The following is a 27,437-nucleotide window of genomic DNA, read 5'->3' as shown; positions in this document are numbered from 1 at the left end:
TACAGATATTTAAGATTTTATCTGGAAAAAAAATCAGGCATACTTTAATTTTGTTTTTTCCAATAGGAATGAGTTATATACACTTACTGTTTGCTTGTACTCTTCTCTACTCTAACCCCACATTCACTGAATGCTTACTACATGTTGAAAGTTTTGAACAAAATACTGAAAAAGATCCCAAGGAGCCTCCAGTTTAGTACAGAAGACAGATAATTCAAAAATTAAAATAAGGCATAAAAGTACTTCTGATAGTTATAAACCTGGGTACTGGTGGGAACATACAGCCAAGAATGTGATATCTGATCAAGTTTTGAAGCTAAATTTCCTTTTATTTCAATGAAACCTATCGTCTTCAAACTTAGAAACTAAACTAGCCTCTTGCTCTAATAGTCCAAGTTTCCGATAAAAGAAGGGAGAGTTTATCCTATTGATAGTGTTTACACAGTTTTACAAACTTCAGTCATAAATCTTAATCTTCAGCTTTTTTCCCTGAAAAGACCAAATCATTGAGCGAGTTCCCATAACTTTGCTCATTCCTCTGAAGTTGCCCTCTCCACATTTTTTCTGTTACCACTAACTTCTGAGAGACAGACTGCAGGACTACAAATTTTTCTAAGGTAGTTAGCATAGTTTTATAGGAGGATAGGATAGTAAAGGAAAATGGGGTAAGAGAATGCTTTTATGCTCATAATAGTGAACATGACAGTAGACTTCTATGTGCTAAATACTAAAATACCAAACGCAAAAGCCATTATAAATAGAGAAATGAACAGAAGCATCAAAATTGATTGGTCCATGACAAATCAAATAGACACTTGCAAAAAAAGAGGTAGAAGGAGAGAGGAGCTGCAAGAAGGAAGGAAGGAGGGGAAAACAGATTGAACTTCTAAAGCTGAAACAGAGAATTATCCTCCCCTAATTCTAACACAAACTCTATTATAGTAAAAACTGGCAAAAAAACTGTAGTTTATTAAATCAACAAGTAAAGGGTTGTAGTTTATACCCACAAACTTCAAAAAGTGGCAGCTAGAAGGAATAAAAAGACTGTGGAGTAGAAAAATGTCACTCTAAATCTTACATTAAAACTAATTATCAAAAGTAGCCAATCTGTAAAGGCTACATACTATATGATTCCAACTATATAACATTCCGGAAAAGGAAAAACTAAAGCTATAGAGACAGTAAAAAGATCAGTGGTTGCCAGGGGATTGTGGGGAGAGAGGGAGGGAAGAAAAGGTGGAGCACAGAATTTTTTGGTCAGTGAAACTATTCTGTATAATACTGTGATGGTAGATATATTTCATCATGCATTTGTCAAAATCCAGCGAGACTCAAGCCGAATGTAAACCAGGCATAAACTAGGGACTGATAAAATCCAGCCAATTAAGTGATAAATCTTAGTACAGTACCCAGGAATAAGCAGCAGCAATAACAGAAATGGTGGTGAACACTGAATCCATTTCAAGATATAACTAAGACTAAACTGAGAGAGCTAGGATTTCACAAGAGAATGTAAATATTATAAACCATGACAATGGAAACATAAAAATATTGGAAGGTGGTAAGGAATGAGGAAGAAACTATGGCATATCAATCTGTGCAGTTTAGATGCGTCGAGAATTGAAATGTTTATACTTTAAAGTATCTATGGCATATTTTCCTTATTTACACACAGCTGCAAGAAACTGTCTTTCAATTAAAAGAGAAAAAAGAAATTGTACCCAACACTAAAAATTTAAGTCTCAACTTCTTGGAAAATTAAAACAAAACAAAAACATCTCCACTAGACAAATGGATTAAAAGAGAATTATTTGCCTTAAAAACTTAGAAAAGTGCACCAACGTCCTAAGAAAAGAAAAAGCAAATAAAAGGTCCAAGCAGAAATAAAGAAATTAGAGAAAAAAGAGAGTAGCATCAGAATACAAACAAACAAAAAGTGAAATCTCTAGCAAATCTAATGGAGAAAAAGAGAAAGAAAAAAAAATTAGAAAGGAGACAGAGATTTTAAAAAAGCCATTAAGGGAGATTATCTAAAAGTATAAAACAAGGACACTGAAAACCTTGATAACGATTAAAAAACACTCAGCATGTATAAAACCTAAAGAGATTTAATTAAAAAAAAATCCTTAAAAAAATATGTATTTTCCTTATCTCCTTCACTATAAATATACATACATTTCTAGTTGACTAAGAAAAGAATAACTGCCATAAATATGGCTAACAGTGTTTTAAGTGAAAGAAATGCAGATGGCTAATAAATTTGAGGAAATGTTCATCTAATAACAGAACTACTATGAAACCATGAGATACTATTTTTCACCTTTCAAATTAGCAAAGATTAACAGAAAAGATTATATTCTACATGGCTAAGGTACAGTAAGAAAAGGAATCACATACTGGTACAATGAAATAGGCATGCTTGTTCTCTTCTACCCTATTGAAACGTCACCGATAACAACAGTTAAGGAACATGTCGAACGAACCCCAAGTCCAAGGTACTTAAGCACACCATTCTACCGTGGAAGGGCAGTCTGCTTCTTTTGAAATGAACCACACCGCACAGTGCTATGTAAGCATTTATCAGGCAAATATTCCATGTATCTTATTTTAGGATGATTTGGTTGCTAGAATTTGTCTAAAACCTAATGTTTCCTCAAAAAATTTCCAATGTCAACTATTTAAAACTGATATATATTAATAAAATTAAAGAAAAAAAAACCCAGCCAACACTCACTGAGCACTTTACTAGGTGACAGGCACTATTATGTTTCCCCGAAAATAAGCCCTAGCCAGACCATCAAGTCTAATGAATCTTTTGGAGCAAAAATTAATACAAGACCCAGTCACATTACATCACATCACATCACATCACCTCACATCACGTCTTATATTAAATTATACATATATATATACATATATACATATATATACATATATATATATATATATATATATATTTTTTAAGATTTTATTGGGGAAGGGGAACAGGACTTTATTGGGGAAGAGTGTGTTCTTCCAGGACTTTTATTTTCCAAGTCAAGTTGTTGTCCTCTCAATCTTAGTTGTGGAGGGTCCAGCTCAGCTCCAGGTCCAGTTGCCGTTGCTAGTTGCAGGGGGCGCAGCCCACCAACCCCTGCGGGAGTCGAACCGGCAACCCTGTGGTTGAAAGGACGCACTCCAACCAACTGAGCCATCCAGGAGCTCAGCAGCAGCTCAGCTCAAGGTGCCGGGCTCAATCCCAGTTGCAGGGGGCGGAGCCCACCATCCCTTGCAGGACTCGAGGAACTGAACTGGCAACCTTGTGGTTGAGAGCCCACCGGCCCACGCAGGAATCGAACCGGCAGCCCTCGGAGCCAGGAGCACGGAGTCCCAACCGCCTGAGCCACCGGGCTGGCACTTAGATTATATTATATTATTATTATACCCAGTCTTATATAAAGTAAGACTGGGTCTTTCTTATATTAATTTTTGCTCCAAAAGATGCATTAGAGCTGATGGTCCAACTAGGTCTTATTTTCAGGGAAACACGGTAAGCACTATTCTAATTGCTTTACATGTATTTTCAATCCTCCCAACACTATGAGGTAGACTTCATAAGACAAAAAAACAGACACATAGAGGGGGAAATAACTTCTCAGGTTATATAGCTAGTATACTGTAAAGGGACTGGGATTCAAACTCTAACAGTCTGCACTCAACAACTCTACTACTTCCTATAAACTGTAGTCTCTAAATTTTCTCCAGGAATAATTTACCCCAGACTCAATTTACACTATGTCATATAGTTATTTCATTAGATTTAGTTTAAATAGATAAATAAATCTGGAAGACTTAAAATCATTTACCTGCATCCAATATTCCCTGGGCCAGAATAGCGCCAAACTTGGCCATGACATCATCGTGTTTATCATTGATGACTTTGGAATACAGCTGTCTGAACTGATTCACCTGAAGGAACAAGAAAAAGAATTATATAGTCTGATTCTATTCATATACTGTGTCATTTTAGAGCAGGAAATAACTTGCTCAATTGGCAATGAAACTTGAGTTCTGAATTTCACAACATTCTAAAAGAGAGGGTATGGAGCAGAGTTGAGGGCAACACAGTTCCACGGTTGAAATCATGGAGTTAGGACTTTTCTGGTGTGGGAGCACCAGTTCTGTTTTCAATTCTCATGCCACAGTGGATGATTCAGACTCAAGGGAATGTTGAATTCGATTTCATATGGCACCACTGTTAGTCAGCAGGCTTAAACAGTTCAAGGGAACAGTAAAGCTTTCGTTGAACTGTGAATTACAGCTATTCTGCTTACCATCAACCTTACAGATTTCTTAACAGGCACGGTCCTTTGGGTCTACCTTAAAGTAAACTACCCTTCAGTGAAATTGTGTGAGGTATATTTTGGATTAAGTGTATTCACACATAAAGATTTTCATTATGCACACACATTAATTTTTTGAGGACATGTCACAATAATTACTCTTATTAAAAGGAACAAACCAAAATGAAACATGTGCTGACTCACTTAGGATGGGATTACTGGTAATTTTTGTTTGCTTTATTCTTTTCTGCATTTTCTAGAATTAACATATATTACTTTTACAATTAGAAAATATTTACAGAACATGTTATTAATATACTTGTGATTCCTTTAAAAGTGTATGGATGACAATAAGGCAACTATTTTATGCTTCTTCTACATATTCCACTTCTGTTTTCCCACCAGTGCTTTTCAAATGGCAGGCACCCAGGAAGCACATGATCACGGAGCGCCCCAAATCTGCCCAAAGCAGAAAATATGAATTTCCTAATGTGATGACTTTATATGCATTAAATATTCTTTCAGACTCTCTTCCCTCTTCATTCATCGTGGTCTGCCGGGCCACACTGTGATGTAGGGCAGAGTCATATAGAATCAGACAACCCTGGCTTATAAATACTTCTGCTCTTACAGTAAGCTGTTTGGATAAGTTACTTAGCTTCTCTGGGTCTGTTTCTTCATCTCTACAGGGATCATAGTACCTACCTAACATGGCTGTTGTAAGGATTATGTGAGATAATATTCATATAATGTAATATGTAAAAGGCAGTTTATAGTTCAATAAGCATGGCTGTCTTACCTTACCAAGTCAGAATCCTACCAGTCCTATTATCTCTGCAATCTAAATACTGCTAGTAAAATTATACTCCTTAAAACATGGTTCTCGTTTTTATTCACAGGCAGCAACAGAATGTGATGGAAAAACAATGAACCAACTCTGCCACCACGCAGCATATAAGCATTAGTAAGCTACTGACTTCTCTAGCTCTTACTTTTTCTAACTATAAACCCCAGCATGATTAGATCATCACAAAATTTCTGTCAAGTTTTAAAAATCCAAAGGTTTGATGCTTTTATTCTGGTTCAACAGGCCAAATTCCTTTGATTCTGAACTTATTTTAGAAGAACACTTACATTACCTTATATAGGATGGAAACTTTATGTGCTAAAGATTTATGAAATAGTTCAAGAACTTATAAAAAGAAACATTGGACAAAGCACTGTATGTATATTAGAAGGAAGAATTTAAATACAAAATTGCATCCAAAACAATAGGCAAACATTCAGTGAAATTGAAAGATGGATAAAAAAAAAAAAAAATCAATGCAAATACATATAATGGGCTTATCTAAACTTTTTAAGCATAGCTTTAATATTTTATTTTTCAATTACAGTTGACATTTAATATTATTTTATATTAGTTTCGGGTATACAGCATAGTGGTTAGACATTTACATAATTTATAAAGGGACTGTCCCCTCCCCAGTAAGTCTAGTACTCACCTGGTACATACAATAACTACGTAATGCATAGTTATTACAGTATTACTGACTGTATTCCCTATGGGCTTATCTAATTAATATTAAGTATACTACTTTAAAAAGCTAGTTTTTAATAATTAAACAAATTTTCTTCACATTTTATTACTTATGCAGCAGTAACTCAACTCTCACTCTTCTTTGTAAATAATCATTATTTTAGTAGGTTAGGATAGTATCTTAAATTTGGAGTCAACTTTGAGATCATCTGGTATACTCCCTCTATTTTACAAATGTGAAAACTGACGTAAAATAGGTGAAACGACTGGCTTGCTTGTGATCACAAACAACTAACTGCAGTCATGGCTAGGATCATGATTTTCTGACTCAACTTCATTGTTATGAATAGTCTGCCCCCCACATAAGACCAAGTAGAATTTGTAGGAGAAAATCACATTAATTTTCCATTTTATAGTATGATAATCCCACAGATGAGAGAAAGTTTCCTGTTCTGCATGATCATCTAAAATCTTAACATTTCATGTTTTTAACTCTATACCGTGTACTGTTGGGGGGGCACTCTGAAATGTCAGGGAGAAAAATTAAGGATGGGGAGAGGTAAGTAAACTTTCTTGGAGTCATTTCTGTTGGTGCTCATCACCTGGTTATGTCTCGTTCTTTCTAGTTTCTTCTTTTTTTCCTGAACATAGAACTGTAGCTGCACATGAGGGATCAGTTTGAGTTTCTATTTTTTTGTCTTTTCTCTTTCTATGACATTTTATCTGCTCTTATGATTGAACTATAGGTCTCTAATTCCTTCCATGAAATCCTTGAGGCCAGATGAACTTTGGAATTCAGAATTTAGAAAGCTAACAGGGCGCATACGCCATATTGAGATGGGATTATGCAATACTCTCAGTGTAGTGTGGGGGCAATAGCCCATAATCAAACAAGGTAATATTTCTGAAGCAGCAAACTGATTAAAATTAACACTAAATGGGATAAAGGTTATCAATGAGTTTAGGTTTTGTAGCTGAACGAGTCCTTAAAAACAAATCTCTTTTAGTTTTCAGAGCTTTCTGGATTTTGGAGTTGCAGATACAGAGCTATGCACTTAATATGATTTGTTTGTGGCTAGTTCCCAAATCTCTTTCTTCAGTTCTGATTCTTTTCCTGTGCTCTCATCTTATGTCCAACTGACTTGCTATCATGTCATCTCAAACTCAACATACCTAAAACGAAAATTCTTTATTCTTCTTTCCTGGTATTCCTGTCAATGCTATCATGACTTTCCCATTATCAATATCCCAAGTAATGTTTTCAGCTCTTCTCAATTTTATCAGTACTATTTTGTTCATGGTAGTTGCTTGCAGCCTTTTCTTTACATTACCACTGACACTTAAAGTGATTATTACTGTATCTTAAGGTAATAATACAGTAATATAGATTACTATTTACGAATGTTTTATGGTGTAAAATACCACCATATAATATAAAATTTCATGCTTATAATTTCATCTTATAAAAAGTTCACACATTTCACTACAGAAATATTTCTAGGTTACCATGATGGCTCACAAAAGCCTAATCTACCCAAACTGTGATTTATTTTAGAACCACAAAAGCTTATCAAGCTTGGCTAAATATGATCCTGCTTCCAAAAAGGGTACCCTGTCAGTGGTGGGAGAAGTTTCCCTGTAGCAGACTTTAGGCCCGGTGATATTAGGTGAGGAGGAGCCAGATCCTATTCTTACACTGTGATATTTCTATCTGATTCTATGTATGATATTTACTATGTACAAGTCCAAATAACTCCTAAAGGTAGATTTCACTTAACAGGAAAAACAAAAGCTGGATCCTTCCTAAAGAGCAGAGTTGGGTTCCTGAAGAAAATAGCTCCAAGGACCGTTAATGTCCAAAAGACATTATTGTAGTTAAAGGCTCTGAATCTCTGGTCTAAGGGCTTTCTAAAGGGGGTTTGCAAGCACCCAGGGGTGGATGCATGTTCCTGGGTCTATGTTTGTGAGACTGAGTGAGCAAAAAACTGGCAGAAGAAAAGCAAAGATGTACTGGAGTTACTTAAACTAAGACTAGAATGTGTAGGGCCAAGTGTTAAGACCGCATTCTGTAAAAGGTAGTGACATATTTCATGATTACATAAAAGTCTTTCCTTTGGAAATGTCCATTGTAAATCTCACAAAATATCCAAAAAATGTCCCTTTTGGAGTCCTTTGAGGAGGAACTATAGTCTTGATGAAATTAACACTCGATCTTTGATTTCGAGGCGCTTCATTTTATTTCATGGACTAATTTACAACCTTGTGACTAGGACTCTTGCTTCTCTTCAAGCATGTTAACAGCTTTTTCTTTTCAGCAAAATGTCACATCCCACCCAAAGGAATATCAGTGTTGTCTTATTAGCAATTATTGGATAAAAGAGAGATGACAGAAACTATAATCCACAAAGTTCTTTATCATGTGTTGATAGCAGAAAACAACGAAATAGAACTTAAAACTCTTAAGAATTCATGAGCTGAGTAAGAATGTCATTCTCTGGGACAGTGTCTCCTGAAAGAACATATATAGTTTTGCTTTTGTAGGCAATGGGGGTACACACTTGACTTTCCTACCAGGTTTATATTAATGGCAAAGGCTACCAGCTATAACTGCATCTCAACATTCTTAATCAATACCCGAGATTCTGATACAACCTAAAGATGGAAGTGTGCATCACATAGTCACATCAGCTAAGCATTGGTTCAACAGTATTTTACGGAATGATTTAAAAATACTAATTATTTAAAATGTTTTCTTTTTTTGTTTTTTTCCTCATTTTTTCTAAATATGAAAAAGTGTTCTTTACTTATTAGAATAAGAAGTTAAATGCTTCTCAAACTGTACAGTCTACCCTGTCCTACTCCCATTCCAAAGGGCTCTGCCATTGTTGGTGCAGAGCTTATGATTGTAAAATCAATGAAATCCTACAGCAGAGGACAGGAAGATGTTAAAACATTTATCTTGTTCACAATGCAAATAATGTGAAACTGACATGTGAGGTCAAAGTGAATAAAAATCTACGTGTATATATTAGGGGAAGTGCTTCCCATAGCCTAAATTTCCTTCTTTAATGACATTACCTCCAACTGATAAAGATCAGCAGAGGATCAAATAAAAGATGCAAAAGCTACTCATATTATAATTGCTATATATATATATTTTTTAAAAAAGCAAAAAGAAAATAGTCTCTGAAAAATTGTTTATGTTCTAGAAGACCAAATAATATTAATACAGAATCAGAAGTCTGATTCTATCTTTGTACCAATCCAATTTTTATAAGTCTTAAAAATGATTTTTACACAGAGAAGCACTGAATAAAGGAAACAAAAATGGTACCACCTGCTTAAAAACTGAAATCTATTAAATAAAGTTCCATAAAATGAGAATGAATAATTGATGAGTTCTGGAAATTTTTCTCCCTTCCCATCAACCTACTTTGCCGAAAATGAGGATGTTCTACATCTGCTTGATGAGGCAGAAAACAGTATGCCAACGTTTTTTTTTTCTGTTGTCAATTTTTTGACTGCTGCTCATATAGGAGTAGAATTAGTACAAGGCTGTTAATTGCCATAATTTTAACTTAAGAATTAAAAGATCTGAAACTGTTGCATAAATTATCACATCTATTTAATATATCAACATGGTAATTTTTAGTACATGTAAATATGATCTATGCATTTTCTCAATGAAATGAGAACTTTTGGCTCAGGTGCCAAGATACATTAGATATCAAACTCTAACATGAGGTCTGAGAGGTTGTCGTGAGGACATTTTAAAAGAAACGTCTCAAAATCTGTTAACAGAGTCATCTGCAGGGTGTAATAAGTCTTGGACTGTAGCAGAACATGTGATGAGGATTTCTACGGGAAAAGCTGGGCTGTGAGTCTTCCCCTCAGTCCAAGCCTAGAGATGCACTTCAGAGGAACCACTTGGAGAGCTTAATATGGTCAGTGGTCACTGTGCACTGACACCTAGCACATGAAGTAAGAGGCATTTAGCTTTTGACTGAGGCACTCGCAGAGAGAGTAGAGGGAGAGAGAAGGAAGGAATGAGACAGAGAGGGAGAGGGGCAGGCAAAGCTGCACTGAGAGCCTACTATACCTCTACCCACAAGGGGCAAAATATGCAGGAGTGTTTCTTTGAAAATGTTGGTCCAGATGGAAATGACATTCTATCATAGAATCTGGATGTACTCATTTCTAAACTGAGATTGTATGTACTATATAAAGTGACTGTAGGGCTGTTTATCACCTCAGAAGAATGGATCAAAGAAGTTATGGACTGCCTGAGTTTGCATCCTGTATCAGAGGAACAAGTTATCCCATTGAATAAATTTTAAAAGGACAGTAGAAGGCAAAAATTAAAGTTGATTTTTATGATTTCATCAACCCACAAGTTCTAAATTTTCAAGTATGGCTATATAATTGAATTAAGAAAGTGACCATAAATCTATAAAAATGCATTTAAAGAGTATTATGTATTTGAAGTTTCCCATACTCCTACCTCTTTACTTCCTATGAGTTCAGTGTTTACCACATCGGAGGTAAAAATGTCCTCAAAAGAAAAGCCCAAAACAGCTCTATTCCAGAGAATTTTTCTGTTGGCTCACCTTTGGACAAGTGATTTCGGTCTGCTGGATCATGATGAGAGCTGAAGCTATGAGTGCTCCTTGCCTCACATAGTTCACAGGGTCATTTGTCATTGGTTCTAGCAAATTAATTGCTTCCTGAAAACATTAAAACAAAAAACAAAACAAAAACCTTAAATAAAGTTGCATAGCTGGATTTTCAAATTAGTTACATCATTCTAAGTCAGTATTTTTATCTAACATTGTAGTAACAAGTTAATTTAAGACTAACTGGATGCAATAGTTCAGAACTGAGTATGCTTTAAGTATCAATATAATGATGGTTCATGAAAAGGAAACTCGTAGAACAAGAGTGCTCCCGTCTTGAGGTAAAAAGAGGTCAAAAAGAAAGGGAAAATGAAGTTAATGTTTGATAAGCACCCATTATTTTCTAGGCACAGTGAGAGGTATTTTATGTTATCCCATATAAGCCTCTCAATCCTAAAAATAAAACAAAAACAAAACAACAACAGCAACACAAAATAATCTTTATAAATAAAGAAACAGAGTAAGAAAGGTTAAGTAATTTGCCCAAAACCACATAAATAGCTAATAACTCAGGTCAGTCTGACTAGAAAACCTGTAATAACATCCAACTTCTTTCAAATACTAGGGTATGGTAATGTCTTAGATGATTTTACAAGACCTAATTTAAAAAATTAAATTTTTGAAAAACAAAAAACAAAGATAAACTCCCAAAACAAAAAGATTTTATTTGCTAGTAGAATGGTAAAACATTAAGTCAAACAGGACTAGAATTGATTTCACTTGACAAGATTTTCTAAAATATTTATTGGGATTTCCCAATACCATATCCTTCAAAATATCAGATCGGGGGTGGGGGGGGGAGGAGAATTCCTTGATTAAATCAGTTTGGGAGCTCCTGCATACACACACACACACACACACACACACACTCACACACGCACACACGGTGCCAAACAATGTATACACATTTTAAGAAAGGAAAACTGTATTAAAATTGTAATACTCAATATATACCAATAACAAAAGATGAATACAAGTCACGTTTGACTTCTGCAATTACAAGAGGTGCTCAAAGTGGTCACCATTAGCGTCTAGACACCTCTGATTATGGCGAACTATTGCTTGAGAAACGCTGACCAAAGTGTCCATTTGTATACATTTTTTTGGCACCTCCACTATACATATAAATCACCTCCTCTTGAAGATTCAAATGTATATAGCATATCAAAGACTCTAGGAATGTACATATCCTAACAAAAGCTCCAGGAAGCCTCATTAAAGAAACCTTACAACTTTTGTTTATCCCAGCATTTGTACATTGTATTTGACCAAGAACTCTTTTAGCCCATAAAACGCCTGTTAACAACCTTCAGAACCTTTGTTAAGTGCCACTTTATAACATCTCTTATAAGGTCCTTAGGTATGAATATGAAGGAACAGAGCAACGGATTTACATGATTTTCAAACTTATTTCTTAATACAGTGTCATTTCTCAAACATCCTTTGTTCCAAAGCCAAGGAAAGGAAGAATAAATGGAATTCTCCTTTTGGGAAAACGACTTTAGATTTCTTTCCATGTGGATTTAGTCACGCACTGCTTAATGATGGGGCCATGTTCTGAGAAATGCGTAGTTAGGTGACTTTGCTGCTGTGCAAACATCACAGAACGCACTTACACAGACCTAGACGGTATATCCTGCTACTGTAATGTAATGCGCGGTACTTTTATACATCCGGCAGTGCAGTCGGTTTGTTTACACCAGCATCACCACAAACACGTGAGTAATGCTTTGCACTAACCCGATGTTACCATGGTTACATCGCTAGGTAATAGGAATTTTTCAGCTCCATTATAATCTTATGGGACCTAAACACCATTATTCAGCACATGATTATATTTGTTTTAAAAAATCAGAACTATTAACAGATAATTTATGTACTAGATAAATGTTTTCTTTCTCCCCACTTTTACGAAAAATGTAATGACATTGTGCAGAGTAGGTTTTTCAAACGTTACTTACATATTGTCAATATTGTTTATGAAATAGTCATGATAAAAATATAACCAAATTTCCAACTTATAAGTTAAAAGACACTAACTTTGCCTTTGAGGTATATGATGTAACATCAAAGATATATTTTAGAATAAAAGGATGTTCTAGGTTTTTAAGAAACAAAAATAATCAAAGCACCAAACTTTAGTCAGATAGGTATTGATACGTAAATCACACAAAGTATCTAGAAATAAAGCAGACTTGTTTAGTATGAGTAATAAAAATATTCATTGAATTAACTTGTCAGATGCTGTGTCTCAAAGAACATTTGCTCCGAGATATCATATTAAGTTCAGAATAATCTGGAAAGAAAAAAATCTAATTTACATTTAACTTATGAGGCCTGACATAAATGTCTACTAAAGATCTGACAGGGGAGATACTTAGCAAAACATTCAACTATGTTTTCCTTTGTTTATAGAACATATGTGTCCCAGAAAAAAATGAAGGCCAATTCCTATAAACTGCATTTTATATACCCAATGACATTTCTAATAAAACTGAAGATACATTCTCATGTAAGAATTTTTCACCCAAAAGAAATGAAAACATTTTAAAAACAACTCTGTGAGGGCAGAGACCATGTCCAACTTTTTCACCGTCATATCCTTAAATGATCATCCCTCCATCATTCATCTGACAAATATTTACTGAAATTCTATGTGCCAGGTCTGACTTTAGATTCTAGTAGTGAACACACCCTTCTCAGGGACTTCACATTTCAGTGGAGAGGAGACAGAAAATAAACAAAATAGGTGTAAAAATATGCCAGGTGGTGGTAAGTATTGTGAAGAAAAATAAAGCAGGGTAAGGAGACAGAATGAGAGTACTAGAAAGGGGTGTCTCCATAAATTTTTACACAATTCTTGCCACATGTAGTAAAAATGCCTATTGTAATTTCTAGCTTCAATTACGTTTTATATGATTAGAAAGTTATTTGTATCCAATACTAATAACGCTTTTTAGAGAAAAAGTCAAGCAAATTAAAATTTAATCCTGGAATCACTCAATAAACTAATAACTATGCTTTATTTTATTTTCGTTTGAACAGAGAAGATAAAAAAGCAACTCCTTCCCGCTGCTGTGAAGACACTGGGAACATAATCATGTTCTCATTCTCTGGTCCGTCTGTTCCGTCCTCCCTCCCTCCTCCCCACCTGTTAAAAGAAAAGCTCACCAAGATGTGTGCATGTGAGCTATAAAAGGTAAAATGTGATGTATATGTCACTGCTGTGAATAAAAAATACTTGGTAGTTAAGCAATAGTTTCTTAATGAATCTTACGACGAATTGTGTTTTCAAACCATCAACTTGCCTAACCCAACTCTCTCACTTTTGAGGGCTTAACAAATATCAGGTTACCTATTAAATTTGTGAAGAGAAAACAGGCAAACAACAGTTAAGTGATTTGCTAACAAAACAAAACAAAACAAAACAAAACAAAACAAAATAAAACAAAACCAAACCAAACCAAACCAAACGAATTAAACTGAGTTGATTTTGGTGGCCTCAGATGAGAACCTTGATTTCTACAATACTAATTATGCAAATTAAACATGTAAAATAACTGTGTAAAATGACCAGAGTAGTTCTTTAAAGAAAAAATATCTTCTTCTTTCTTTTTTAAAGAAATCTATGCTTTCAAAAGGGAAGTCAACAGCATTGTGTCCATATAGCCACCCATGTAATATGCTGGTTTGTTCTTAAGGGCCCTGAGCCATCCAGTATCGTAAAGTAAGGAAATTCTGGGAAGTTCTGTGAGGCAAGTTAAGTCTTACAGATCACATCACACTTGTGTTTTTACAGCTGTTACATAAACTTTTCTATGAGCGAAAACAGTCTGGCGCCAGGCAAGAACTACCCCCACTGGCATGGGGGGGGGCTTTACCTTATTTCCTGTACCAGCACAGCAGATGCCCAGGGCCATGGCAGCTCCGTAACGCACGTGAGGATTGTAACTCTCTGACAACAGCGAAACCACGCTGGGACACTGTTCAGGGGTCCTGATAAGAAACAGAGGAAGTGAAGACAGTGTTCTATGTTAACATATTTCAAATCCAGATGGAAGGATTTTAACCCATTTTCTAAAAGTTATGGGAAACAACAGTTATATTTAACACAGAAATTGCAGAATTAAAAATCTACAGAATTCTAATTATTGATATTATTAATAGAAATCTGTCTTCAACATTCAGAGAATATATGCAAAGAAAGAGGAATGTACCCGCGACTCCTCGACCACAACTCTGCATTACAGCGTTAATCAGTCACCCTTTCGTGCTTCCTCCATAGTGGGGCACAACCATGGGGGCACGGGGGACGCACGCTGCTTTACAGCCAATCTTATTTACTCTGTGTTTTGTTTCAGAAGACAAAAGTCATTTTATAAAGATTCCAGGATGTTTCCAAAGCTGCAAGAAAGACTGAAATCTGCCAGCATTACTTTGGTTGAATATTAAACCAGTAAATGAGGGCACTCTGATTTTTTTTGTCTTTAGCAATTATTTTTGTGTTAATGAGAACAGAGAAATTGTTCTTTTCTCATTTTCTTACATTTGTGACAAAGAAAAAAACCACAGGGCATCCTTGACTAATGAAGTATCTGATTCTAAAAGACTATCCAGTCATGGTGGTTACACTCACCGGGCAGCAGGCAGGGGTAGTAACTAGAAGAGAGTGTAAGGAGAGTTTATGGGAGGCTGGCGATGATCGTGAACACACAGGTGTGTTCAGCTGTGAAAATTCATCAAGCTGTAGGCTTATGACTATGAGCATGTTTTCGGATGTATATTATACTTCAATAAAATCTTTTTAAAAAAAAAAGACTATCCTGAAAGCAGTTATTACCTACAGATCAATTCAAATCTATAATTCAATGCTGGAATTGTCCCCTAGCTCGAACTCCAGTGAGTGGTAAATTCACATTTCAAATGGAGTAGAGCCAAGTTAATGAAAGTAGAATTCTGCTATGAGAGAAAGTTGGATTATTTCCCCCTACAACAGAGTCCATACTCTTTCTTAAAAATGTTCAGTTTGACTAAGTTTCCTAATATGAATAATTTGGAAATAACACTAATGGCAACAATATGGAAAAAAAATTCGGTGCTGGGACAAAAGTAATATACTACCAAATGGAAGATCTGGGTGCTAGTCCTAGTTTTGCTAATTTCTTGGTACATGACATTAAGCAAGTCCCATTTTCTTTTCTGTAATTAGAGATAACTTTTTGCAGGAAGACAAAAACCAAATGAGCAAATAACTGAAAATATGGTAAGAACACATATGCTTTGAGTTAATGCATAATGAGATAAATGATAAGTTATAGAAGAGGAAGCCATGGAGTCAAAAACCCATGTTCAAGTTCTTGTTTTGTCTGTAAATAACTAGGATAATTGAGACAAGGTTCAATTAATCGAACAGTCTGGGGTCCCTTTCCACATCTGATAAAAGAAGGAATGGGACGAGCAGTTCCAGAAGGTGTACTCCACTTTACAATTCTATGGCATTTAAAAAATGAACCAAACATCAGATTTTAAATCAATGTTCATTACCAGTAGACCTTTCCTCAATGAAAAATATTCCTATGAAATTTAAAGTGATATTACACCAAAGAGACTGGAGAATTATTCTGCAACTTGTAGTTGACAGCACCATCATTTAACGTTCATTTTTCACTCCTGTCAGGCTAAGAACTTAACACTCAGTCCATAATTTGATGCCCAAATCCTCTGACAAACTCAAGCATTTTGTGACCTAATTAATTACAAATAATACCAGTCAAGATTGCACATGTCTTACACACAATGTGATATACAGATGATGTATTACAGAACTGTACACCTGAAATATATGTAACTTTACTAACAATTGTCACCCCAATAAACTTTAATTAAAAAAAAAAAAAAAGACTGCACATGTCTCAAGGGCCAAGGGCTGAGACTGTCTTCTATATTTTTTATTTCCCATAAATATTAGCACAGTGCTAGGTACTAAAGATAATTTTTATCACTTAGTAAAAGACAAAGGGAGCCAAACTAAATTCATATTTAGAGACTTAACCAAGTATTTTCTACCAGGCTCAAGGCCTAATGGTTAACCATTGGGAAAAATATCAAGCCCTTCATTGTTTCCCTTCCCCTTTAAGTTTATAATTCAGCTAGATAATAAAAAAAAGGGAGAGTTAACAAGTACCTGTGAGTGTTACTTCATAAGGGCTAAATGAATGTCTTTAAATTTTATGTGCTTTGAAGTTCCCAGTAGGGAGACCACATATAGGTCTAGAGAAGACCTGCTGTAAAAAATGAAACACACTGAAATAGGTAACTAAATTCTGATTTGTTGTTTCAATCAAATTTCTTGGCTTGTAGCTAACAGTCATCTTGCCAACATTACTATTTGTACAAACCTTCCCAGAGCAGGAACTGTGCAAGGGCATAAGCACAAGTCATTGCCACGTCACCCGACTATGCATGTATGAATTCCTTTCTTTCAACATACTGGCTATTAACCATTGTTTCCTTATTGAATATTTTCTGCGACCTCAACATTAAATCATATTAATAAATCAAGATGCTTTCAAGAATGTGATGTCTTTTTTCTAATCTACATTCACTAGAGGAGGAAAAATACAGCAATATATATATATGGGCAGAAACACTGTTCTAAGCATATGGGGTCTACCACAGTGGGAATCTGGTGAGGCCATAAACCTCAGGGTAGACCCTTGGTAGAATTATGAATATATAATTCTCATTAGGTAAGTGCCACAGGATTAACATAATGACACAGGAATTAAGAATATATACCTGTGCACCCCCCTCTCGTTCAACTCCCTATGAATGGATTCCAAATAGTTTGAGCAGCATCCTGAATTTTGAAGTATCCACTGAATGGCATAACCAAATACACCACAAACACTTCAATCAACACAGAATTCCATACAGAAAGAGGAATAAAGGGCAGCCTCAGCTAAACTGCTTCTTCCACCATGACCACAGTGGAAACTCACATCCTTCGATCATTTTATTCCCCCACTCCCCACATCTAATCTGCTACCAAGTCAAGTGAAACCCTTTAATCTGGTTTGTTTCCATTGCCTGTTTTAGGCCCTCATCATCTCTTCTTGGAAATTATACAGTGATTCCTTAAATGATCTCTCTGCCTCCTTTCTCTCTCATCTTCTGGTGGCTGTGGTGGACAGAACATGGACTTAGATCAGAAAGACCTGGATTCCAACTCTAGTGCAGACATTTACAGAGTGGCAATCACTAAATCTCTGAGGCTTAATTGCTTTATCCATAAAACAATATCTGGTCTACCTTATTCATGCTGAGCAGAGTTGGTGGTGATATAGAATACTATACTATAACCACTAAAACCTAGATCATAACCAGAAATTGCCTTTGAATCAGAACCAGAAATTTGGCTACTCAAATGCTATAGTTTGGGCTCTTATTTTTAAAAAAGGTAAGGTAACTCATGCCCCAAAGTTTACCCAAAACAATACAAAGCAAGTTGGATATTAAACCAAGAAAACTGGTTACATTAAGGGTTCTGACCTCCAGACTTCTCACCAACTTTTTAGGGAGCTAATGGCACACAGGACACTTACCCACTTGCCCCTCAGCTGTAGCAAGGGCAGGATATTCCAGGGAAAACTGACTCATATAGCAAAGCTTATCCTAAATGTACCTTAAAACTTCATTTGTTTTATTAATATGATCCCCACTTGTTAAAAAAGTAGTATACTCAGAATAGGGCATTAATAATTTCATGAGATTTAGAAAGTTTTTTGTTGGGAACATAAACACTGGGAGCTTAGTGCAGAGCTTTACCTAAAGACTGAAATAGGTTGTGAGGGCTATAAATTCAAAAGCACATAAAAAAATTCTTGTAGTTTCTCAGTCCAATAACAGTTCCAACTCTGACACATTCTTCAGGAAAGTGTTAAGACAAGGAATGACAAATACTTTAATAAATTAGCTTAAACATTCAATCTCTTCAGGAGTACAATAAAACCATAATATTCTTTGTTTACTTCAACTTTTCAGCAGGCAGTGCTAAAAGGACAAAAGAATCTTTCTAAGCAATGATCGGAATGCAAACATTCACTGAAAGCAAAACTTCTGCATATTAATCTTTATCCAGACATAGTATATATATACATATAGTGTACGTCTATATAAAAAATGTTAAGTAACAGTTAACAAATGAATAAATGATAAAAATTACATAATCACCATTTTGCAATGTGGAATGAATTAATGGACCTTAGCATAATTATCAATGACTGCTAACATCATGGAAAGAGAAATAACTAGACCTTATATGCACTGCCAGTCCTGCCCCTCCAGAGAGAGGAGAAAATTTGAATCTGAACGTGACCAAGCCTCTAGCTCCAACTATCAATTTACAGAAAATATAGAAGACCGAAAAACACATTATATTACACATAGGGATGCACTCAGCAAAATCCATACTGTTGGAAACTTGACAGTAATAATAACCTGGTTTCTTCCACAAATAAACTGCAAGGAGGGGAAAAAAAAGAGAGGTGAGGCAAGGCAAGAGATGGAGAGAAACCTACAAATTAAAAGAAAATACCCCCAATTTTAAATTCCATTAGGCCTTCTTTCAGTCATTTTAGGTAATTCTGACACTCCTTAAATCTTAGCTTTTCTTTCTTTGTTTCTTTTTTTAAAATTTATTGGGGTGACACTTGTTAGTAAAATTTCAGGTGTACAATTCTGTATTACATCATCTATAAATCCCATTGTGTGTTCACCACACAGAGTCAGTTCTCCTTCCATCACCATATATTTGAAGCTTTTCTATATAAACGTTTATCTCTGAGATAATATCACAAAATAATTCGTATAGTTTGTTATAATACCCTGAGATTAGCATTTCTAACAAACATTAAAATGACTAATTCTCAATCAGCAATAAAAGCTCATCTCTATGTCTCCATGAACCTATTTTGAAAAATAAATGTCTAGAAATGGCTAAGTCACAGGAAAAATAGTGGATTGTTTTGTAGGGTGGGGAAAGGTAGAAAGCAAAGAATTAAATACTTGGGAAATCATTTTATTAACACAATGTGTTATCTATGACTTAACCTTTTTAAATATTTATGTTTTGATACGTTGAGAATTTAGAAGTATATTTATTCAATTACAGATGTGCTGGCTGCATTTGTTTTAACAATGGAGCTACATATTGTGGGAATTCTAGCAACTTTTCCTGCACTCTTTTATATTTTTGGCTAGTTTATATATAAAAACAGTGACTATCATTAGAGGTTAAAAAGGGCCAGGAGAGATATACTTTTCTGGATTTTGTTTTCATCACAATACAAAAGAGATGCATAAAATATTCATTATCAAGAAAATAATAGAAAGAAGAAATGTTTTGCTTCCCAAATATACTTTTGTCCCATGAAACTATCCTAAGCTAATATTATTTGTAGTTTTTACTTTATCAGTTTAGTATTTACTGAATATCTACTACATGTAAAATACAAAACCACACAGATCCTGCTCTAAACTTTACAAGTTTAGTCCACCTTTAATATTTTCTTTTAAAATGGACTTTAGAAAACTAAAAATTAGTATAGTTTTAAACAAGCTTTTGGTATATTTGCAAACAGATTAATTTCTTTCAGGTGCTGCCAAAATGGGGGGTGAGTGGGGAGCATGATATCTCAAAGAGGTGAGAAGAAAGTAGATTCGTAAGATTTATATTAGTACAAAGAAATTGCTACTTAACCATAATAAGAAACATGGCTCTTAACAATCTCAGATTGTATTCTTGGATCTAGAGAAATCTGTAATATTCAAAAAGTTATAGCATTATTAGCACACACAATCCTTCCTCTTTAAATCAGCAAACCAAGTCTTTCAATATGAGTGGGTTGCCACCAACTTAGAGATCATTAAAAGACTTTATTGGTATTTCCTTGATTTTATAAAAATGAGCACAAATATACTTTGATTCTCAAAAAATTTAATTCATTTCTGACATTTAAATAAGTGTTCTGATGATAAAAGTCCACTTCTAATAGCTAATTTCAGTGATTACTGAAGACCTGCAGCATTGAGCAAATTTACACCATAGATATTTATAATAAACTGTAATTCAATTCCAAGTACAAGAATTCTTTTGATTAAAGACATCATCATTTCATTAAATTGTACTATATCGTTCCACTGATCTTTAAAAAAAAATATCTCATTTTTCTTTTGTTTCTGACAAAAGCAGATACAGTATGAACAGCTCTCTGGCAATAACTAGGCAACAACAACCACCTAGGAAAAACTGTCAGAATCATTTTTTATAGTCTAGTCAAATACTTACAACAACCAGCGGAAAGCTTAATGAAGAAGCATGCTACTGCACTGTTGTAAGAGTGCTACACATTTTAGATTGTCCACCTACCACCTACACTCCCTAGACTGGCGTGGCAGTGAAGATGGCAGCCTGTGCTCCTGGTGCTAGATGCTAATGAGAGGAAGCAATACCGACCTTCTCAGAGAAATGTGGGTGTGCGTTTTAACCTGTCTGGTGGCTCCCTGAAGGACCAATGCAATAGCTTGCCTTGGTTTCACTCAACTTAAAGTGCTCTCAGGGCTGAAGCAATTCCCCAGGCGACATTTGCCCAAAAATATTTAAAGGCTAAAGTGCTGGCCATAGCAGCCTGGGGCAAGGCCTAATAGTCAGGACAGGCTATAAACAAACTGAAAAGCCTAGAAAGGAAGAGGCTGGGAAAGGGCAAAAGGGCTTTGAAAAGCTCCTGAGTATACCAGGGGAGTTGAGAAGATCCCAGGCATGCTCAGGGTTGGACGCATGCTCAGGAAAGGCGTGAGAGGACCCTGAACGTTCACCTCAAGCTCTGTACAAGCAGGAAGTGAGGGTAAAGCAGAGGGGTAAATGACTAGCTAATTTAAGAACTGAAAGAGTGCCCCAACACAGAGCCAATGTGCAAAGACTGGGAGAGTTTTTTTTCTTTTTCCTTTCCTTTCTTTTTTCTTTTCTTGGCTCCGAGTATTTAAGGAAACTGTCAAAACATTCGCTGACCACTAAGCTAATGGAACAGACTTCAGTCTCATGTATACATGAGAAATACAGACTTTACAAAACTACTTTAGAAAAGTCACTGAACAACCTACAATTCACAACAAATAGCAATAACAAGCCCTTGGAAGGGGAATCTGATTTCATGAGTTGCCAAATTATAATATTCAAAATGTTCAGTTTTCAACAAAAAATTATGAGGCATGCAAAGATATGAAAGTACAGCCCATTCACAGGAATAAAATAAATTAACAGATTTGGTCCCTGAGGAAGCCCAAGTATTGGACTTAAGTGAACTATCATAAATATATTCAAAGAGCTAATGGAAACCATGGGCAAATAACTAAAGGAAATAGAACAATATTTCACCAAACTGAAAACATCAATAAAGAGGTAGAAATTATAAAAAGAAACCAAATAGAAATTGTGGAACTGAAAAGTACAATAAGTGAAATTAAAAATTCACTAGAGGGGGCGGACGGATGGTTCAGTTGGTTAGAGCGGGAGCTCTCAACAACAAAGTTGCCGGTTCAATTCCTGCATGGGATGGTGGGCTGTGCCCCCTGCAACTAACGACTGAAAATGGCAACTGGACTTGGAGCTGAGCTGCGCCCTCCACAACTAGACTGAAGGACAATGACTTGGAGCTGATGGGCCCTGGAGAAACCACTGTTCCCCAATTCCCCACTCACCAATTAAAAAAAATTAAAAAGAAATTCACTAGAGGGGATTCAGCAGCAGAAGTGAGCAGGCAGAAAAAGAATCAAGTTAGGTTAATTGAGAACTGAAGTTAGGTTAATTGAGATTATCCAGACTGAGGAGCAAAAAGAAAAAAAGAATGAAGAAAAATGAACAAGAAAGCCTGAGACCTGTGGGACACCATCAAGCATCATCACCAACATACGTATAACGGGACTTCCAGAGGGAGAGGAGTGGGACAGAGGGACAGAAAGAGCCTTTAAAGAAACAATGGCCAAAAACGTTCCAAATTTTGATGAAAGAGTAGAAATGTATCAAACTCCAAGTGGGATAAACTCAAAGAGATCAGTGAACAAAAGACGACAAAGGCTACATTCTAGCAGGAGACAGACAATAAATAGTAAATGGTAAAGTAAGTTAAAAGGTGAAGTACTAAGGAGAACAAAAAAGGCCATCAAGTAAGGGATACTGGAAGAGCCAGGAGGGCACACTGCAGGATTAATTAGGGTACGCTTCAACAATGAGGTGACATTAAAGCAAAGAAAGGAAGGCAGTGAGGGAGCGAGCCAAGTGGCTATTGGGAGGAGTGTATTAGTGGAGGAAACAGCTCCTGCAAAGTCCTTATGGTGGGACAGACAGTGCTTGGTGTGTTTGAGGAACAGCAAGGAAGCCGATAGTTTGAGTGTAGTGAAGACGGGGAACAGTACTTGGAAACAGGGTCAGGTCACACAGGACATCATAGGAACTTTGGCTTTTACTGTAAGTGAAGACCATCAAAGGATTCTGAGCAAAGTAATGACATCATCTGACTTGTTTAAAAAGCGTCCTTTTGGCTATTATATTGAGAATAGAGGGCAAAGGTAGAAGATAACCAGGTAAGAGGCAGAAATACAGTCAAGATATGACGGTGACCTGGATAAGGTGGAAATAGTGGAGATAGGGCACAAAAAGTTTGAGTTTGGGGTGTGTTTATGTGTGTATTTATATTTATATACCGGGGTGCCAAAAAATGTATATACATGAGTTGTATTCATCTTTTGTTATTGATATATATTGAGTATTACAATTTTAATAGTTTTTTCCTTTCTTAAAATGTGTACACATTTTTTGGCACCAACAAGATTTTGTGATGGATAAAATGTAGGCTTAAGAGAAGGAGACTAGAAGGATCTATATGCCTTTAACTGAAATAAAGAAACCAAGAGAGCAGATTTGGAGGGAAAGAACAGAAGTTCAGTTTTGGATATTTTGAGACTTTTTTTAGACATCTAAGGGAAATACTGAGTAGGTAGTTGAACAGTAAGAGTGGAGCTTGAAGGAAAGATCTAAGCTAGAGATATAAATTTGGGAGCTAAAGTATACAGATAGTATTTAGAACCATAAACACGTATGAGATCACCAAGTGCAGACAGAAGGGAGAAGAGGTCCACCAACGAGTTTCAGAGGAGCCCCAATATTAAGAGGTTGTGGAGATGAAACAGAACAAGTAAAGGAAACTAAGAAGGAACAGTCAGTGAGGTAGAAAATCCAGTAAATTGTGGGCTAGTGGAAGCCAAGTTGAAAATCTATTTTAAGGAAAGGGAAATGATCAACTAGATCAAATGGTGCTGTGACATAGGCAGAGCAGGTTATGTCACGTTTCTTTTTACAAATGCAGAGAACTGCATTTATAAATGCAGACAAACCAATTTCTCTGAGTTTTAAACTCAGAGAAATTGGTTTGTCTGCGATCTCCTAACGCTTACGTATGTTACTTGTCTCATTTCATAACCACAGAATCATAACCACTAGGCTGGAAAAGTGTTTCAGGAGCTTTCTTCTACCAGTTGATGGAAACCATAACATAAGAGTGAATTGAGAAAGGAAATGAAGAGGAGGATGAAATCAAGAGAGGACAGGAAAGGGGTGGGGGGAGGATCTGAATATTAAGAGGGTAGAATAAGAGTTAGTATGGCCAGACAACCAAGATGGCGCAGTAGGTAAATGCTGTGTTTACTTTCTCTCACAACCACATCAAAATTACAACTAATCTACAAAACAACCATTATTGAGAATCACCTATAATCAAGCTGAACTGAAGCCTTTCAACTAAGGACTTGCAGAAGAAGCCACCTCCAGACTGGTAGGAAGGTCAGAGACACAGAACGGGCTGGTCCCAAAGATCAGGAGGGCTATTTTGCCTGTGGGGGTCCCCTCCCCATCCCCTAGAGGAGTGAGAGATTCCAGCCCAGGGTTCCAGTGCTGGGGAGAGAAGTCCCCATAATTTTGGGCTATGAAAACCAGCAGAGATTGTGACTAAGTGAGACCGAGTGCGCTGCAATCGTGGGCGCTCCTCTTAGAGGGACCGCGCGTGGACTTATCCATCAACGGAATCACTCACTCTGGGCTCCAGTGCTGGGGCAGCAGCTGGAAAGGTGGCAGGGACAAATGGTGGGGAATTGAGTTGTGTGGCTTGGGACCGGGGCTGGAGAGGCAGATTTCTCCTGGATGGAGGAGCTGGCAGAGGCCATTGTTCCTTTGTTGAGTCCTCCCCCTTCCCGGCATGTGAACAGATAAGGAGCTTCCCAGACAAGAAAAAGCTGAAGGAGTTCATCAACACCAAACCAGTATTACAAGGAGTCTTACAAGGACTTCTTTAAGATGGGAGGGGGTTAAGGATGGGAGAAATGGAAAGGGATTAAGAAGAACAAATTGGCTGTTATACAGTAGTCATGGGGATGTAGGGTACAGCATAAGGAATATAGTCAATAATATTGTAATAACTATGTATGGTACCAGATGGATACTAAATCTGCCAGGGTGATAGATGGCAATGGGGTTGGGGACAGGGTGAAAAAGGTGAAGGCATTAAGAAATACAAATTGAGGGGCCAACAGGTGGCTCAGTTGGTTAGAGCGTGAGCTCTGGGCAAAGGGGCTGCCGGTTCGATTCCGACATGGGCCAGCGAGCTGTGCCCTCCGCAACTAGAATGAAGTCAATGAGCTGCCACTCAGCTCCCGAATGGTCAGATGGCTCAGTTGGTTGGAGCGTGGGCTCTCAACCATGGGGTTGCCAATTCGACTTCCGCAAGGGATGGTGGGCTGAGCCCCCTGCAACTAACAACGGCAACTGGATCTGAGCTGCGCCCTCCACAACTAAGACTGAAAGGACAACAACTTGACTTGGAAAAGTCCTTGAAGTACACAGTTCCCTAATAAAGTCCTGTTCCTCTTCCCAAATAAAAATCTTAAAAAAAAGAAATACAAATTGATAATTAATACAGTGTGGGGAATATAATCAATAATGTTGTAAAGATCATGTAAGGTGCCAGATGGGCACTGGACTTATCAGGTGGATCATGTCATAGACTGTGTAGATGCCTGACCAGTACAATATACACCTGAAGAGCTGAAATAGAATAATACTGAATGCCAACTATAACTAAATATATAGGTCTATATAGTCACAGGATGTGCAGTACAGCATAGGGAATATCGCCAATAGTATTGTAACAGCTATATAAGATGTCAGAGGGGTAGTAGCTTGTGGGGGGGGTTATCACTTTATGAGGGGTTTAAATGTCTAACTATTATGTTGTTTTGTACATCTGAAACTAATAAGATTTTTAAAATATTTTTTTTAAAAGTTAGTACAGATTCTATAAGACAAAGAACTAGGATGTGGGCGGGGGTGGTCTTTAATGCCAAGAAATGATACAAGTTTTAAGGAGAAAAGCTTAGTCAACAGTGCTGAATATTGAACAAAATCAGTAACTGGTATTAATTAGTGATTTTTAAGAGTTGTTTAGTAGAATGTTGGAAATGAAAGGATAGGCAATTATTTAATGAAGTTTGATGATGAAGGAAAGAGACTTAAGGGATAAGGAAAGGTTTTATTTTTCATTAATTGGAAACCTGAGCAGGTCTACAAGAAAGAAGTGAGAACTGAGGAATTGAATATGCAAGGAATAGATTCTATGTGCGAAAAAGAAGATAACGTATTCAGTAAGACCGCAAATTGAAGAGTTAGAATTGAGAACTTAAGAGGAAGTTAGTTTTGGAAAAGGGAAATGACAATATAACCCCAAAGAAGAATAGGTTGAATGAAAACCAAGATATTCTGAGAAGAGAAGGTGAATGTGACAGAGCTTTCAGATTGGTCTAAGTCTTTCATTAAAATAAGAAGTAAGTTCAGTCATCAGCCGGAAGTGAGCGAAGGAGCCTTAGGAGAACAGGTTAAGTTTGGAATAGCTTTTCTTCCAGTTTTAGCTCTTTCACTGATCTCGTCAAAGAGAATGGATAAAGGTATTAAGAAAAACAGAAAGCCAAAAAATATTTCAGCTGTACTGTGGGCCCTATTGAAGTGAGCTAGTCTTAGCTCTACCATGTCTATGTTAAAATTATCAATATACTTGTTTATATCTGCATAAGGTTATAAATTACATAGGGCGGAAAATGTTTATCTTGTTCACTTCATCTCCACAAGCAAATGGAATTCAGCGAATACTTCACAAATGAATGAATGTGTAATGGACACAATCCAGATATCATTAAAAATTCCTTAATGGTGGGTGTCTGGTAAATATGACTGATAGATTAAAAATGTCCTTGGTTGATATTGAAGGTGTCTTCCTAGGCCTATGAAAGATATTATACTGCCCCTTTTAAGTCAAAGATAGAATCTGTTCAATAAATTAAAAAGGCATCAGGGATAAAATTCATTATTTTAGAAAAATGCACCAATCAGGTTTTTTGGTTATGGTCAGATTAGAGTCTGAATCTGACCCTTAAGCTACTTTAACAAGAATTAATTTATCTGGAGTTTTTGGTAAAAGAGATATTCTACACAAATGAAGTTTCCAGATATTTGAAATATCATTCTACCATTAAGAATCATACTTTTATATTTATATCATTTTGGAAGAAAATCTTTTTAAAAATGCATGTCACGTATTCCTACCATCCAAAACAGAGCTGAATAAAGATGATTTAACCTTTTCTTAAAAATGTGGAGTCACCACTGTGACATCAATTATACCACATATAGTTGTAGAGGGCTGAGTTACATGGAGCTATAAGCCTCTATTCTGAGCTGCCCTACACACCTATACTTTTTAATTCCTGTTTCTTCAGTTGCCCTATTTGCTATTATCAAAGTGCTTG

At 36.2% G+C, this 27,437-nt stretch overlaps 1 protein-coding gene across 1 annotated transcript in view; it reads right to left on the bottom strand.

Annotated features, from left to right (window-relative positions):
* Window positions 1–27,437, bottom strand: part of PSMD1 (proteasome 26S subunit, non-ATPase 1) — a 91,911-nt gene that overhangs the window by 13,508 nt on the left and 50,966 nt on the right. The window contains exons 17-19 of the mRNA XM_019739782.2: window positions 14,414–14,528; window positions 10,467–10,583; window positions 3,846–3,948 (exon numbers count right to left, since the gene is read on the bottom strand). Coding sequence (XP_019595341.1) covers window positions 3,846–3,948; window positions 10,467–10,583; window positions 14,414–14,528 — 335 coding nt within the window. The remainder of the gene's footprint in view (window positions 1–3,845; window positions 3,949–10,466; window positions 10,584–14,413; window positions 14,529–27,437) is intronic.

The sequence above is a fragment of the Rhinolophus sinicus genome, linkage group LG01, assembly GCF_036562045.2.
Source record: "Rhinolophus sinicus isolate RSC01 linkage group LG01, ASM3656204v1, whole genome shotgun sequence".
NCBI classification, from domain to species: domain Eukaryota; kingdom Metazoa; phylum Chordata; class Mammalia; order Chiroptera; family Rhinolophidae; genus Rhinolophus; species Rhinolophus sinicus.
The sequence above is the reverse complement of the archived record's forward strand: the minus strand, read 5'-3'. Positions and strand labels throughout refer to the sequence as shown.